Raw genomic sequence first — 16,512 nt, forward strand, 5'->3', positions numbered from 1 at the left:
TTCTTTAGAGCCAAGGACACTGACCACCACTTAGTGACCACGCTTGCTAGCTCTGGCAAGCGTGTCGATGACGTGATGGTCGTTGTCCGCGGTAATTAGGAGTTCGGCGAAGGGGAAGATCGCCTAGATCCTGTGCCGAGGCAAAAAGGCGAGCCAGGTGGCCGACCGAAGCACTGTTTCTGTTACTTACACATGCATGTGTTCGGCGCTTTAGCTCACCTAATCGTTTTGTCTACGCAGGCAGTGACTTGAAAAGAGTGTTGACTTCGGACGACGAAGTTATGCATGCAGAAATTAAAACCACGCTACAGTTCGTCGGCCATCCAGACCTTCAAAAACAAGGGAGGGCAGCCCACATTCTCCTGGGGTACGAGCCAGCCTACACGACGTTCTCGGCGGCAGATAATATTCCCATCGCGCGAGGCGATAACCAACAACGACCCTCATCTTCTCCAGCTTCACAAACTTGAGGCAGATTGGCCTCGAATCGTTTGATTCTGAGCACGTGGAAGGGCAAGTTGCCGAACCTATCGCCAAGGACCCGAAGGAGTTGGCCACGAAAGTTGACGAAGCCATCAATTCGGCCGTTGAAGAAGCCAGCTTGAACTCTCCTGATCCTCCGTCTACATTAGGTCGAGGGGACGCTGAAGATATCTTTACGAACTTGGGAGATCTTCCCGGCGATTTCTCTGAGGATATGGCCAGGGATAATCTTACGTAGATGGCACAAAAAAGAAATGCCGAACGCATGGCTGCCCGACAAAAGGCCGTAGCCATCCATTCCGGACTTGTCCCGACTGAATCTATTACTTCCGTTGTCGTACAAGAAACGGCTCACGTTGTCATGGCCGAGACGGAAAAGGAGGTCGAGTGCCCGAGTACAGAAGTTCAGCCGATTTTAGAGGATCGAGGCAAAAAATGAGGTGCTAAGGGTGACGACGACTCCGAATGGGTCCCCTTGGAAAAACGGCTACGCTTGGAGGAGTCGACTGTGGTCGCTCGTTTTGTTATTGAGTCAAAGATAAAAAATATGTCGATCTCCTCTGAAGCGTCAACTTTGAAGGATGCAGCTGTGGCACTAAGCCTGGCTGGCTCGGTCTCTTTGCCGATTGACATGGCGACGTTTCCTGCCGAGCCGGATTTGGCGACAATAGCATTAGCCGCCCAGTCAACTTTTCTGGTACGTGACTGAATCTTTGGTTTGGTTTGCATTTGATGTTTGTTGGTATATGATGATCCTTTGTTTTGCAGACGGTTGGAAGGATCGCAGAATTGGGCCGCTGCCAGCATGACGCTGTTGAAAGGATTGGCCATTTGCAATTTGAAGTCGAGGGTCAAAGGAGCAGGGCGGAGTTCGAGGCAATGAGAGCCGCGATAGAAAGTGCGCGAGCCGAGGCTAAGAAGGAAAGGGCCAAAACTGCTGATCAACTCAGGGCTGACGCTGAGGAGAGGGCAAATGCGAGTGAGGAGTCGCTCAAGTTAGCCAAGGAGGCGCTTGCCAAGCTGGAGGCCGAGTTTGGATAGTTGAAGCTGGCTAAAGAGAAAGCCGACTCTGAGTCCTCGGCGGCGTTCGAGGCTGGGAGGAGCTCCGTCTTTAATGACTATGTACAAGAAGTCCCCAAATTTGAGAATCGGGGATTCAAACACGGCTGGCTCACAGTCCTTGCTGCCGCTGGAGTTACATTGGCCATGCCAATTCCCTACGAGCAAGTGGACGTTAAGCCACTTTAGTCTGACCCTGAGACTTGATTTGGGAGACATTCTAGTTTCGTTAGCTTTTTTTCGATTTCAATGTCTGTTTTTGTTTAGTAGATTTTCATCTGTGTTGGATTTTCATATGTAAAATGTCCGCTCTTAGCGCCCAATTTATGAATGAAAATTTCATATGCTTCCAAGATATTTCTCGTATTGTTTGTTGTATGAGTAGACAATTAGGAGAATCAGTGGTTAGGACAAAATTCCAAGACTACGTGAGATGACAGACTTACAAACCGACTGAGCTTAGCGATCAGATTAAAACAATGAATCTGCCCTTGCCCCAGCGAGTTCAAGGTTGTAGAACGCCGAATAACATGTCCATAAGAACCTTGTGTTGAGGCATCGATTCGAGGAACGGCTGGGGCACTTAAGCCGACTAGATTGATGAATCTGCCCTTGCCCCAGCGGGTTCGCGATCATAGAACACCGAATAGCATGTCCATAAGAACCTTGTGTTGAGGCATCGATTCGGGGAACGGCTGGGGCACTTAAGCCGACTAGATTGATGAATCTGCCCTTGCCCCAACGAGTTCAAGATCGTAGAACGTCGAATAACACGTCCATAAGAACCTTGTGTTGAGGCATCGATTCGGGGAACGACTGGGGCACTTAAGCCGACTAGATTGATGAATCTGCCCCTGCCCCAGTGGGTTCGCGATCGTAGAATGCCGAATAGCACATCCATAAGAACCTTGTGTTGAGGCATCGATTCAAGGAACGGCTGGGGCACTTAAGCCGACTAGATTGATGAATCTGCCCTTGTCCCAGCGGGTTCGCGATCGTAGAATGCCGAATAGCATGTCCATAAGAACCTTGTGTTGAGGCATCGATTCGGGGAACGGCTGGGGCACTTAAGCCGACTAGATTGATGAATCTGCCCTTGCCCCAACGAGTTCAAGATCGTAGAACGTTGAATAACACGTCCATAAGAACCTTGTGTTGAGGCATCGATTCGGGGAACGACTGGGGCACTTAAGCCGACTAGATTGATGAATCTGCCCCTGCCCCAGTGGGTTCGCGATCGTAGAATGCCGAATAGCACATCCATAAGAACCTTGTGTTGAGGCATCGATTCAAGGAACGGCTGGGGCACTTAAGCCGACTAGATTAATGAATCTGCCCTTGCCCAAGCGAGTTTAAGATCGTAGAACGTCAAATAACACGTCCATAAGAACCTTGTGTTAAGGCATCGATTCGGGGAACAGCTGGGGCACTTAAGCCGACTAGTTTGATGAATCTACCCTTGCCCCAGCAGGTTCGCGATCGTAGAACGCCGAATAAATGCAATTGGGGCATATGATTCATTCGGCGCCGAGTAGTTGGCGCTTTAACATTGAGGGGATTGCCTCGGAGGTGCTGCCCCAGTAGGGAATAAATGGGCATGTACTTCGTGAACGAGGGTCCTATTTATGTGCTCATTTAGCATTTCAGTCCAGCTTCTTGAGGAAGATTGAACAAGCGCAAATGTCAAATAAACTTTTCTTCAACAACATGGGCGAAGCGGAGACTCTAGCTGAGCTGTGAGGAGGTATGAGTCAAAGCGGTGAATCTTCACGCACGGGCAGTAGGACTTCGAGGGGTCAGGAGAGGCGCCAATCTCCTTGCCGTCGGAGTAGGTCGCCCAGGAGGGACAAACAGCCACAGCGTAAGTCTCCTCAGCTTGGTTCCAGCAGGCAACCTGACGCGACTCCTCGCCCATTGAGTTTTGCAGTCTTCGTGGGTAATAGACCAATGGCAGAGGCGGACTTGATCATTCGAGATCCGAATGTGGCAGTCGAGTTTGCTCGACAGATTCTCCTGCCCGCAGTTCAGCAGTCGATGGTAGGTCGACAGGATTTCGAAGTGTTTCGTGAGGGCGTTCACGGGGCGGTGAGGGGACTATACACGGTTTATGAGATCGGCATGCGTCTCCGCGCCGCTCATCGAGACATAGAATAGAGAGATGAATGCATTCGGAAATTAGAAGCTCACGCCGAGAAGGCCAAGCATGAGCTAAGGAAAATCAATTCTGGCGGGCCCCAATCAACCAGCCAACCTAATTCGGTTATTGAAGAGAGGGTTACTCAGAGGTTGATTAGCAATGCGATCGTCGATCGCAATACGGCTAGCATGTTCGCGATCGAGAATGCGAGGGGTACGACCTATGAAAAAGGCTTCCATGACGGCCGAAAGGTCAGAATTCAGAAGACCAAGGAGAAACTCGCCGAAGAAGTTTGCCGATGTGAAAATCGTGGATTTAGGCACGGTTGGATCAAGGCGCTTCGGCAAGCTGCGAGTCTCCAATCGGGAGGGTTGGATTCGGCGTTTTCGTTGTATCAACAGAATGATTTTCCCTTCCCCGTATTCGAAACTGAGAAGAACGAGGACGAAGAAGTCGCCGAACCCAAGAAATCCTTATAATGCTTACGTAGATTGAAAGTGAAATTATGTATTTATTTGCTGAATTTAATAAATGCTTAGTTCTCAATCTGTTGCGTACTTGTTATTTATATTAGTACTCATTTTATTCTAACTTTGCTTCGTTGAAAATTTTATTCGGCACAAGCGTATTTTCTACGGAGGCCATTTCGGCCTGAAGACGTCATGCGCCGATGGGGCTCCAAATCCGGAGGCTTTTTTGGCCCAAAGGCGTCATGCGCCGATGGGGCTCCGACTCCGAAGACAGTCGGCCCATCTGTAATTTCTGTTTATATAATTAGGCCATTTTAATAAGGTAGAAATTAGTGCATGAAGTGGCTGTGGCACGTATCGATCGGCATGGGGCCAAGATGCTCGGCCGGTTAGATTAATAAATCTACCCTTGCCCCAGCCAGTACATGGACTTCAAGGCATTCGCCCATAATTTCCGTTTAATTGAATAAAATGTTTCATTCCAAAAGTTTATCTCGTTCTGAACTTTTGTGTGTTTAATTTGAGCATCTTACTTTCAATGCTGGCACGTTTTCTCTTGTTCATGCGATTGTACTGGTTTCAGCCTACATATCCCTGCTTAGATGTGTAAATGTTTTCATTTTAGAAGGGCACTCCGAATCCAGAGGCTTTATCGGCCCAAGGACGTCATGCGCCGATGGGGTTTCGAATCTGGAGGCTTTTTCGGCCCAAAGACGTCATGCGCAGATGGGGCTTCGAATCCAGAGACTCAATTTGGCCAATCGTGATATCCATGAAGGGCGCTCCGAATCCGGAGGCTTTATCAGCCCAAGGACATCATGTGCCAATAGGGCTCCGAATCCGGAGGCTTAATTCGGCCAATCGTGATATCCACGAAGGGCACTCTGAATCCGGAGGCTTTTTTCAGCCCAAAGACGTCATGCGCGGATGGGACTCCGAATTCGGAGACTTAATTTGGCCAATCGTGATATCCACGAAGGGCACTCCAAATCCGGAGGCTTTTTCGGCCCAAAGACGTCATGCGCCGATGGGGTTCCGAATCCGGAGACTTAATTTGGCCAATCGTGATATCCACGAAGGGCGCTCCGAATCCGGAGGCTTTTTCGGCCTAAAGATGTTGTGCGCCGATGGGGCTCCGAATCCAGAGACTCAATTCAGCCAATCGTGATATCCACGAAAGGCACTCCAAATTCGGAGGCTTTTTCGGCCTAAAGACATCGTGCGCCGATGGGGCTCCGAATCCAGAGACTCAATTCGGCCAATCGTGATATCCACGAAGGGCGCTCCGAATCCGAAGGCTTTATCAGCCCAAGGACGTCATGTGCCGATGGGGCTCTGAATCCAGAGGCTTAATTCGACCAATCGTGATATCCACGAAGGGCGCTCCGAATCCGGAGGCTTTTTTGGCCCAAAGACGTCATGCACCGATGGGGCTCCGAATCTGGAGACTTAATTTGGCCAATCGTGATATCCACGAAGGGCGCTCTGAATCCGGAGGCTTTTTCGGCCCAAAGACGTCATGCGCTGATGGGGCTCCGAATCCGGAGGCTTTATCGGCCCAAAGACGTCATGCGCCGATGGGGCTCCGAATCCGGAGACTTAATTCGGCCAATCGTGACATTCATGAAAGGCGCTCTGAATCTGGAGGCTTTTGAACTACATTGCAGAGTCAATAAACCGGCTTCTTTGCATTGTAGACGTGGAAAGCGTACATGGTGAGCCGCTCAGAACCAATATCATTCCCACAAGTCGGGTTTTGTGATAGAACTCGTGCCTAATTCTCCACCAACCAGCATTCTATCGTCCAAAAGTACCTTTAGGGGAAACTTTATCGGCGTGCAGCGGCGCAGCTAGATGCGTTGATCAGACGTCTTGAGAAGTTGCTATCGGTATCGCCTACAGCTTCCATGGCTTCTTGTCACGAAGCTGTCCGACTTCGTTGAGACTCTTGATTTGACGCTTCAATGGTGTTAACCTGCGTCTCCGTTAGTGTCTTTCCATAAAGGAGATAGCATGCTTCTGTGGATTGCCGGGAACCCCGGATTTGCTCAACGCCGTGTTCGGTCGGGAAGCGTAGCAGCTAATGGTAGGTGCTTGGTACAGCCCGAATAGTATGCAACCAAGTCCGCCTCATAATGAGGTTATACAGTGAAGGGAGCTTGACGACCAGGAATTCCACTTCCACTGTTTGGGAGTCCGCCCGAATAGGTAACGTGATTTTTCCCAACGGATACTCTAGATTTGCGTTGAAGCCGAACAATGGATGAGAAGCCAGAGACAGGTCTGATTCGTTGAAGCCGAGTTTGATGAAGGTCTCGTAATACATGACCTCCGAAGTGCTCCCTTGGTCAATGAGGATGCGTTCAATGGTAAACCGGTTCACGTGTAGTTCAATAACTAATGGATCAATATGGGGGAGTGTTATGCCGATAAGATCGAAATTGTCGAAGATAATGCTCGGCGTTTGGTGGGGCTGTTTCGGTTGTGCGCATTGCTCCTGGGGGGATGGATGGATTGCATGCACGGTATGTGGCGTTGGAAGACTGTATATCATATGTATAACGCCGAGGGGAGGTGACTCTTGCCGAAGGGCGACAGTTTTGATTGTGCTTTTCCGGACGTGTTGCTGGAGCCGACCATCTTGGACCAATTCCTCAAGGTGGTCTTTCAAGGCATAGCAGCTGTCCGTATCATGACCGTGATCTTTGTGATATACACAACGTTTGTCCCGCCTTCTCGTGTCAGGAGGTCCCACCATCTTGGATGGCCATTTGAAGAATGGAAGATGTTGGATCTTGGGCATAATTAAGCTGATTGGCTCTGACAGCTCCGTATATTTCTTGTCAGCGCACTTTGTGCACTTGCTATCGACCTGCAGTTGCTCATTGGCTTGGTGCGGGCATCAATTGCTGGATCGGCGAGAATCCCGTCTCTTGTCTCGTTTAGCCCGCTGTCGTGGTTCAGGGCTTTGAGGTGGTGCGGAACTTATTGGCAGAGCGATTTCGGGAGGGGCCATTTTGTTGACCACGTGTTCGGCTTTAACCCGCAAGGTGTCGTCTTCCACTTTGCAGTATTCCTCTACTTTCTTCATCAACCCCCAAATTGTTTTAGGGGGTCTTCTAGTCAAGGAACTGCGGAGGGCACTCTCTGGGTGTAGTCCTATTTTGAAGGTGGTAATGGCCATGGAATCGTTTCAAGCGTCATCGACAAGGTTAAAGCATTCCCAATATCGCGCCGAATAAGCTCTTAGTGATTCTCCTGGCAAGATTTGCATTGCCCAGAGGGAGTCGGCTTGCTTTGGCTGGACTTCGTTGGTAATGAATCTAGCCCTGAAGGATATCTGTAGTTGGTGGAAGGTTTTGATCGAAGCCGGCTCCAATTTATAATACCACCGGACCGCCAACGGTTCCAAACTGCTGGGAAATATTCAGCACATAAGGGCCTCGTCGTCTGCATGCAATGTCATGGCCTGCTTGTAGTGGTGGACGTGGTCGGTGGGGTCTGATTTGTCGTCGTACAGGGTGAACGACGGTGCTTTAAATTTCTTTGGTAGCTCAGCCTTTGCGATCCATCGTACGAAAGGGTCGTGTTGGTCTTCGTCTGAACTTTTCCTTCTTCGCTTCTGCATTGTATGGGGACTTTCTTTAGAAGAACTGGTGGTTTCATGTTGTCCCTTCTTCCTGGGCTCCGGGGATAATGAGTCAGAGTCACTATCAGTGTCTTGTCGTGCTCGAGGTTGTCGACCACCTGCCTTCAGAGATCGTTTCGGATTTAGGCGTGCGACTTGTTTGGACTTTGTCATTTCCAAGGCCAAATCTTCACGAAGACGTTCGTTCTCAACGATCATGTTCTCCAACCTCTGTTCATTTTGCTTTGCTTGGTCCATGATCGCCTGCATTGTCTCGTGCTCCGAAGTCGAGGGTGAGGCGAAATTCAAGGCACGTCGTGCGCCGATAGTTTCTGGTCCAAGCAAGTTTGTTAGAGTAGTTTCATCGTGAGGTATAGGGTCGTCAGTGACTGTCGGAGGATCTTCCGTCACGCTCGCCATGGATATGCTTAAGTATTCCCATAGACGGCGCCAATTATGGGTAAGTGGTTTGGAAATACTCTTAGGGATCCTGGGGAACGCTCGTGATCCTCTTCTGGTCACCTGAAAAAGAAAAACCACTCTGGTCAGGGGCGCCGGAATTAGCATTTCGACGGGCAAGTTAGTATCTATACTCGAGGCAGCCTGTATTCTCAACTAAACATAGTAATTTTTACATACCTTTTTAGGACTGAAGATCTTGTATTTATAGTATTCTCTTGGGGCCATCGGGCCTGGTCCACTTCTAGTCCTTGCCATGTACTTCTACACGGCCCTTGTTTTACTGGCAGGAATGCCGGCTCTTTTATTCGGCCCGAAAATTGGATAGGGTCAATGCCGAATAGAAGTTATGTTCTGGACCGAATTGGTCCGCTCCTGTTGATCCAAAATTCTTCGGCTCCCACAAAATAGACGATTTATTTTTTATTTAATCCATCGAGAATTACATAAGATTTCGCATTGCAATGCCTACTCCTACGCGACTTCTCCCTCATCATCACTTTTTTCGACTTCACAAGCGGAGAAGGGAAAATTATCACGTTGGTACAGCGGTAATGCTGAATCAACACCCCCTGCTCGAAGAGCCTCCATGGCCTAAAGTGCCTTAATCCAACCATGCCTAAAGTCGCGGTTCTCGCATCGGCAGACCTCCTCCGCAAGCTTCTCCTTGGTTTTGTCGATCCCAATCTTCCGACCCGCATGAAATCCTTGTTCATATCCCACGGCCCTTGCATTTTCCACGGCGAACATGCTTGCCGTCTCCTTATCGTCTATTACGTGACTTAACAGCCGTTGGGTCACTCTTTCGTCCACGACCGGATTAGAGTGACCTGCCGCGTGAGGCTCCACTGTTTGAGCCTTCCTAAGTTCCCTGAGCTCACGCTCGGCTTTTTCCGCGCGAATCTCCAAACTACGTGTTGGTTCCTCCTTCTTCTCTATTTCCCGTCGCATAGCGCGCAGACGCATGCCAACCTCATAAGCGGTGTACAACCCCTTCACCGCACTGTGGATGCCCTCTCAAAATACATCGAAATCTTGTCACCCAACCATCGACTCCTGGACCTCCGGTGGAAAGATCTGTCGAGAGAACTCAACTGCTACATCTGGATCTTTAATGATGGAATCCGCCTCCGTCATCGGTTTATTCCCCATGAAAACCGCAAAACTCAACGGTCGTGGCGTCGCATCGGGCTTGCTTCTCGGTTACGGTCGCGGGGAGCTTCCCCGTTACTGTTTCTCCTTTCGGGGTGATCTGCTTTGACGACTAGGAGGCTGACGCCTTTCTCGTTCTTTGGACGCCCTTCCTCCCGTGCGCATAGGCTCGCTGCTGCGATTCATTGCAGTGTCTAACTCAGTTAGTGTTCGCCCTTCTCCTCTGCTGTTAAAAAAATAACCTGTTTGACATTCGCACTTATCCCAGGCTAGTTTAAATCAAGTTTGAATAAAAATAAGTGGAATTACTGGCGCGAACTTACCGCATTTATCCTTAGCGTGTGCAGTGACCCCGAGGCGATGTCATTAATTCCAAACCCCAAAAGGTCTGATGCCGATCAGACCAATCCATGAAATAGACCTATTCGGCTAATGAAGCTCGTGCATTGGCTGTGGCAAGGGCAGATTTATTAATCTAGGCCTAATGCCGATCAATCAATGCCTCAGCCAATCCACGAAATAGATGTATTCCGCTAATGAAGCTCGTGCATTGGCTGTGGCAAGGCAGATTTATTAATCTAGGCCTAATGCCGATCAATTGATGCCTCAGCCAATCCATGAAATAGACCTATTCGGCTAATGAAGCTCTTGCATTGGCTGGGGCAAGGGCAGATTTATTAATCTAGGTCCAATGCCGATCAATCAATGCCTCAGCTAATCCACGAAATAGATATATTCGGCTCATGAAGCTCGTGGACTGGCTGGGGCAAGGGCATATTTGTTAATCTGATCGGCCAAGCATCTAGCCTTGATGCCGATCAATCGATGCCTCAGCCAATCCACGAAATAGACCCATTCGGCTAATGAAGCTCGTGCATTGGTTGGGGCAAGGGCAGATTTATTAATTTAGGCCCAAGGCCGATCAATCGATGCCTCAGCCAATCCACGAAATAGATGTATTCGGCTCATGAAGCTCGTGCATTGGCTGTGGTAAGGGCAGATTTATTAATCAAGGCTTGATGCCGATCGATGAACTACAAGCATTCGAATTTTTGGAGTTAAGATCGCCTAATTATCCACATGAACGTTTTATCCAAAATAACAAAACACTATATCGTTCATCAATAACACAATTTAGCACAACTAACAGCAAAGTACAAAAGGAATTTTCATTAAGTAAATTGGGCACAAAATTGTAGCCATTTTACATATGAAAACTAATAAACAAAACGCTACGAGTTCGCATACAAATGCCTAGCAAGAAGAAAAATAAACATCTGAAATGAAAATGATTGTAGCAATACCAAACGGAAAGCGGTAAAATAAATTTGAAATCATAAAACAAAAACAAGTGTCGCCCAAATCAGTCCTCGGAGTCAGACTCCAGCGGCTCAATATCCACTTGCTCATATGGAACTGGCATAGCCAATGTCACATTAGCAGCAGCAAGGGCTTTGAGCCAGCCGTGTTTGAATCCCCAATTCTCAAATTTGGGGACTTCTTGCACGTAATTTTTGAGGGCAGCACCTTCCCTGGCCTCATATGCCTTCAAAGCTTCAGCGTTGGCTGCTTCCTTCGCTGCCTTTGATTCCGCTAGGTCCGTCTCAAGTTTGGCGATTGCCTGTTGGGCAAGCTTGAGCGAAGCTTTGCTCGCGTCCGCCCGCTTCTCGACCGCCAATCTGAGTTGGTCCGCATTTCTGGCCCTCTCCAACTCGGCCTCGACCCTGGCAGCCTCCATTTTCGCCCTCATTGCCTCAAACTCGGCACGGCTCCTTTGCTCTTCGACTTTGGTTTGTAGACGACCAATTTGTTCGTTGGCATCGCACTTGCGACGACCTAGCTTTGCAATCCTTCCGACCGTCTACAAAACAAGAGTAAGAGGTTAAATCCAAATGAAAGATATGCACAGAAAAGATCAAGATCTTTACCAGAAGGGCCGATTGAGTGGCCAACGCTACCGCTAAGGCGTCTGGCTTCGAGCGGAAAGTGGCCTTGTCAGACGGTAATGAGAGCGACGAGGCCAGGTTGAGCGCAACGGCCGAGTCTTTTATAGCCGATGCATCAGAGGAGATCGGCATATTTCTGACCTTTGATTGAATCACAAAAGGCACAACTGTATCTAACTCCTCCAAACGCGGTCGCTTGTCGGCAGGTTCTTCTTCAGACCCGGCCAGAACCTCGATAGGACGCTTCTCTGACCGTCGTTTAGCCTGGTCATCTACCGGCACAATCGGTTCCAACTTAGCATCTTGTTCTTGAATTGTCTCCTCCGTAGCCGGCGGGGCGGCTCAACATCTGCGATGGGTGCCACTTCGGATCGATTGGCCTCCGAACGAATGGCCTCCACTTTCCTCCGCGCGGCCATTCGTTCGGCGTTGGCCTTTTTGGCAATCTTTGTAAGTGACAAATTGGCCATATCTTCAGGAAACGTGCTGGGAAGATCTTCTAATCCGTTAAAGACATCGTCGTAATCTTCCCCTCGACCTGAGGTAGACGGAGGGTCGGCTGAATTAAGGCTGGCTTCTTGAAATGCTAGCCTTAAAGCTTCGTTTACTTCAGCTTCAGACTGGCCTGCTTCGTCGGCGACTTCTTCTGTGCGCTCCGAGTCGGATCCTTCGAAGCCAATTTGGCGCAAGTTTCTGAACTTAGTCAAAATGAGGGCCGTTGGAAACTCCTCGCCCCTTGGAATCGGGATGTTTTCTGCTGCTGAAAAAGTCGTGTACGTCAGCTTGTATTGAAGCAGAATATGGGCCGCCCTTCCTTGTTTCTGAAGGCTTGGACGGCCGAAGTATCTCAAAGCAACTTTTTTCTCCGAAAGAGCGGTGTCGTCGGTTGAGGTCAAAACTTTCTTCAAATCATTTCCTGCACAAGCGAAACCATTAGGTCTCAAAAGTGAAGCTTTACAAATATAACAAAAGAAAAAATAAACACAACAGGCTATACAGCCACCTGGTTCGCCCCTTCACCTAGGAATAGGATCGAGGCTATCCTCGCTTTCGCCGAATTCCCAGTTGCCTTGGATGACGACCATAACGTCGTCGACTCGCTTCCCAGAGCTAGAAAGCATAGTCACTAGTTGATGGTCGGTGTCCTTGGCCCTAAGGAAGTAACGACCGTGCCGACCGGATGACTTGGCCAAGGCATAACAATGCCGAATAGCAGGAACACCAAGGTTTATCCTAAGACGACGGTTTAGAACTACAATCTCCATTATAACTCTAAAGAAATTGACATTGGGTTGGGAAGGAATTAGACCCCAATAGCGGAGGACAGCCCTAAGGAGCGGGTTAAGGGGGAATCAGACTCCACCCTCTGCGATTGATAGGAGGGGGAAGACGATCGTGGTTTCGTTAGCCCTCTCCGTATCGAGGGTGCCGTCTGTCACTAGAGACAGACGGACGTCATCAAGAATGGAAAAATGGCGTCGAAAGCTAGAAATTCAATCCGAAGAGAGAAGATCTTTCAAATGTTTTGCCATTTTCTTCAGTTTATAGGTATATTCTGAACTAAAAACAAACCGAGAAAAAGGATTCAGAGCAGAGAAGGAGAAAACTTACAAGAGACGAAGAAGGTTGTCAAACAAAGTTGCAGAAATAGTTTGAGAGGAAGGCTAACAACAAATATCTGAAAGTGTATGTGTGGGAGTCGAATAATTGGCAATGCCGGGAAGAGCATACTCTGCAGAACAGACACTATTCGGCGTTATCCGGCGCGCTCAGGAGGCCGAATACAATAGATAGGCCGGATAAGCGTAAATCCATGGAGCCGAATATGAGAGAGGACAATGAGTAATGAGTAGGCCCTGGCCCCGAGGCCCTGGAAACGAGTATAAATACAGGCACTACAGACAAAGGGAGGGACAGAGAAAAAAGAAGGGTAAGAATCTTCTTGTTTAACTTAGAATACAAATAACCTATAGCTCGAGACTGACTTGTCCGTCAGAGTTCTAATTCCGGTACCCACATCGGAGTGTTTATTTCCTTTCAGGTGACTATCTGAGGACTCCTAGCGTCTCCCAAGATCCGAAGGGTATTTCTAAACCACTTCCACACAATTGGCGCCGTCTGTGGGAATACTTGAATACATCCATGGAAGGTGTAACCAAAGATCCTCCGGTAGCCACTGACGAGATTACACATCCAGCAAATATGCTCGGAAAGGAAACCATCGCTACAAGACGCGCTTTGAACTTCGACTCACCAACAACTTCAGCGCAAGAGACAATGCAAGCAATTATGGAACAAGCAAAGTAGAATGAACAGAGGCTAGAGAATATGATCGCTGAAAATGAACGTCTCCGTCAAGATTTGGCCCTGGAAGTAGCGAAATCCAGAGAACCTGCGCGCCAAGATCCCGAACGACCTCCAAGGGTAGGTAAACAACGACCTCGAGCCCAACCAAGGGACACCGATAGTGACTCCAACTCATTATCCACGGAGCCCGACAAGAAGGGACGATCCGAAACCTCCAGCTCCTCCGAAAAAAGTCTACGAACAAGGAATAAGCGCAGGAGAAACAGTTCAGATGAAGAAGATCAGCACGATCCCTTTGTTCGACGGATTGCAAGGGTAATTCTGCCCAAGAAGTTCAAAGCTCCGTCATTTACCCTCTACGATGGAAAATCAGACCCCACCGATCACATCCGTCACTACAAGCAAGCCATGACATTGCATGCAGACAACGAGGCCCTCATGTGCCGAATATTCCCCAGCAGCTTGGGACCTCTGGCAGTCAGGTGGTATTACAAACTGGAGCCGGCTTCGGTCAAAAGCTTCCATCAATTACAGAAGTCCTTCAGGGCCAGATTTATCACCAACGAGGTCAAGCAGAAACAAGCAGACTCTCTCTGGGCAATGCAAATTCAACCTGAAGAAACACTGAGAGCGTATTCGGCGCGCTATTGGGAATGCTTTAATCTTGTTGACGACGCTTGCAACGATTCCATGGCCATCACCGCCTTCAAAATGGGATTAAAACCAGACAGTGCCCTCCGTAGTTCCTTGACTAGAAGACCCCCCAAAACGGTCTGGGGATTGACGAAGAAAGTTGAACAATACTGCAAGGTAGAGGACGATGCCTTGCGGGTTAAAGCCGGACGCGTATCCAGTAAAACAGCCTCCCCTGAAATTGTTCAGCCAATAAGTTCCGTACCGCCTCAAAGCCCAGAACCACGACAGCGGGGTAAACGAGACAAAAGGCAGGATTCTCGCCGATCGAACGATCAGTGCTCTCACCGAACGAATGAATAACTGCAAGTCGATAACAGGCGCATGAGACGTACCGACAAAAAATATACGGAACTAACAGAGCCGATCAATGCGGTAATGTCCACAATCCAACATCTCTCGTTCTTCAAATGGCCGTCGAAGATGGTAGGCCCTCCTGACACACGAAGGCGGGATAAGCGCTGCGAGTATCACAAAGATCATGGCCATGAAACTGAAAGTTGCTATGCATTAAAGGATCACCTGGAGGAACTGGTGCAAGATGGCCGACTGCAACAGTACGTAAGAAAAGGCAACCCAACCAAGGCACTAGCCTTAAGACAAGATTCACCTCCACTTGGCGTGATCCATATGATATACAGCCTGCCAGCACCTCTAACCGTGCACACGAATCAATCATATCCAGTCCCCCGAGAGCAATATACTCCAACCAAACGGCCCAAAAAAGCTCCAAGTATTGCCTTCAACGATTTTGATCTTGTCGGCATGACAATCTCCCACATTGATCCGTTGATCATCAAATTACGCGTAAACCAGTTTACTGTCGAACGCATTCTTGTAGATCCAGGGAGTACGTCGGAGGTAATGTATTATGAGACCCTTATCAAACTCGGCTTCAACGAGTTAGATCTGTCTCCGGTGCCTTATCCATTATTCGGCTTCAACACGAATCCAGAGTACCCATTAGGGAAGATCACACTACTCGTTCGAGCGGGCTCCAGAACAGTCAAGGTTGAATTCTTGGTCGTAAAGCTTCCTTCGACGTATAATGTCATCATGGGGCGAACCTGGTTGCATATCATGCAGGCCATGCCAAGCACCTATCATCAGCTTATGCGCTTCCCGACAGCCCGTGGCGTTGAAGAGATCCGTGGCCGCCAGCGGTCAACAGGAACAGTTTTACGAAAGTTCTATCACTGACCCGACTTGTGGGCTGTGATACTTGTATTTAGCTGACTTCTGCAATGAAAAGTCTCATCTTTTTCCATCGTGCAATTCACTTCCCATTATAGTGTCAAATAAGCCTCCGGATTCGGAGCGCCTTTCGGTGCATGACACCTTAGGGCCGATTAAGCCTCTGGATTCGGAGCCCCCTTCGGTGCAAAACACGTCGGGGCCGATTGAGTCTCCAGATTCGGAGCGACCTTCGTGGATATCACGATTGGCTCAAATAAGCCTCCGGATTCGGAGCCCCCTTCGGTGCAAAACACGTCGGGGCTGATTGAGTCTCCGGATTCGGAGCGCCCTTCATAGATATCACGATTGGCTCAAATAAGCCTTCAGATTCGGACCCCCTTCTGCAAATCATATCCCCATTCGGCTCCTGAAGCTTGCACGCACAGGCTGATTCATTACGTTGGTCGGCCAAGTACCTAAGCCGAGCCAAATCAGATTATAATTGAACACAATGCCATTTGTCAACTTAGCGAATTGGGCACATCTTATGGACCCCTTGTTACATACGAAAATTATTACACAAACTACAAGTCCGCATGAACGAAACAAAATATGCCAATATGTGAAATGAGGTGCCTAATTGAATATACAAAAACGCCCAGAATAAGGCGCAAACGTTCGAAATGAAACATTTTTATTTGATTAAAACAATAGTTACATAAACGCAACCCGCATTTGAACATTACAATATCCATTTTCAACCTCAAAAGCGAAAAAGGGGAAAAATACGCATTGGTAAAGCGGCAGCGCCAAATCAACGCCCGTCGCCCGGAAATCCTCCACGGCTTGCAATTCCTTGAGCCAGCTGTGCCCAAGCCCATGACTTGCACATTGCCAAACCTCCCCTGATACCATTGACAATGTCAAGGCAAAGATCCAGGACAAGGAAGGATAAACTCAATGGTCATTGTCTCTCCTTTCGGGGCGATCTGCTTCGACGAC

The 16,512-nt window shown here is 48.7% G+C and overlaps 1 protein-coding gene across 1 annotated transcript; it reads left to right on the forward strand.

The window, feature by feature from the left end:
* The first annotated feature begins 14,757 nt into the window (after positions 1 to 14,757).
* On the forward strand, positions 14,758 to 15,534 carry LOC145799923 (uncharacterized). The gene has a single exon (XM_082889568.1). It carries the CDS (start codon positions 14,758 to 14,760, stop codon positions 15,532 to 15,534), a length of 777 nt encoding a protein of 258 aa, XP_082745694.1.
* Positions 15,535 to 16,512: the final 978 nt, after the last annotated feature.

This window comes from Camellia sinensis, chromosome 9 (assembly GCF_055761805.1).
Source record: "Camellia sinensis isolate YWXY chromosome 9, ASM5576180v1, whole genome shotgun sequence".
NCBI lineage: Eukaryota > Viridiplantae > Streptophyta > Magnoliopsida > Ericales > Theaceae > Camellia > Camellia sinensis.

Bases quoted from the DNA above. Each gene is read 5' to 3' on its own strand.
- LOC145799923 (XM_082889568.1), top strand. From the start codon at position 14,758: ATGGTAGGCCCTCCTGACACACGAAGGCGGGATAAGCGCTGCGAGTAT.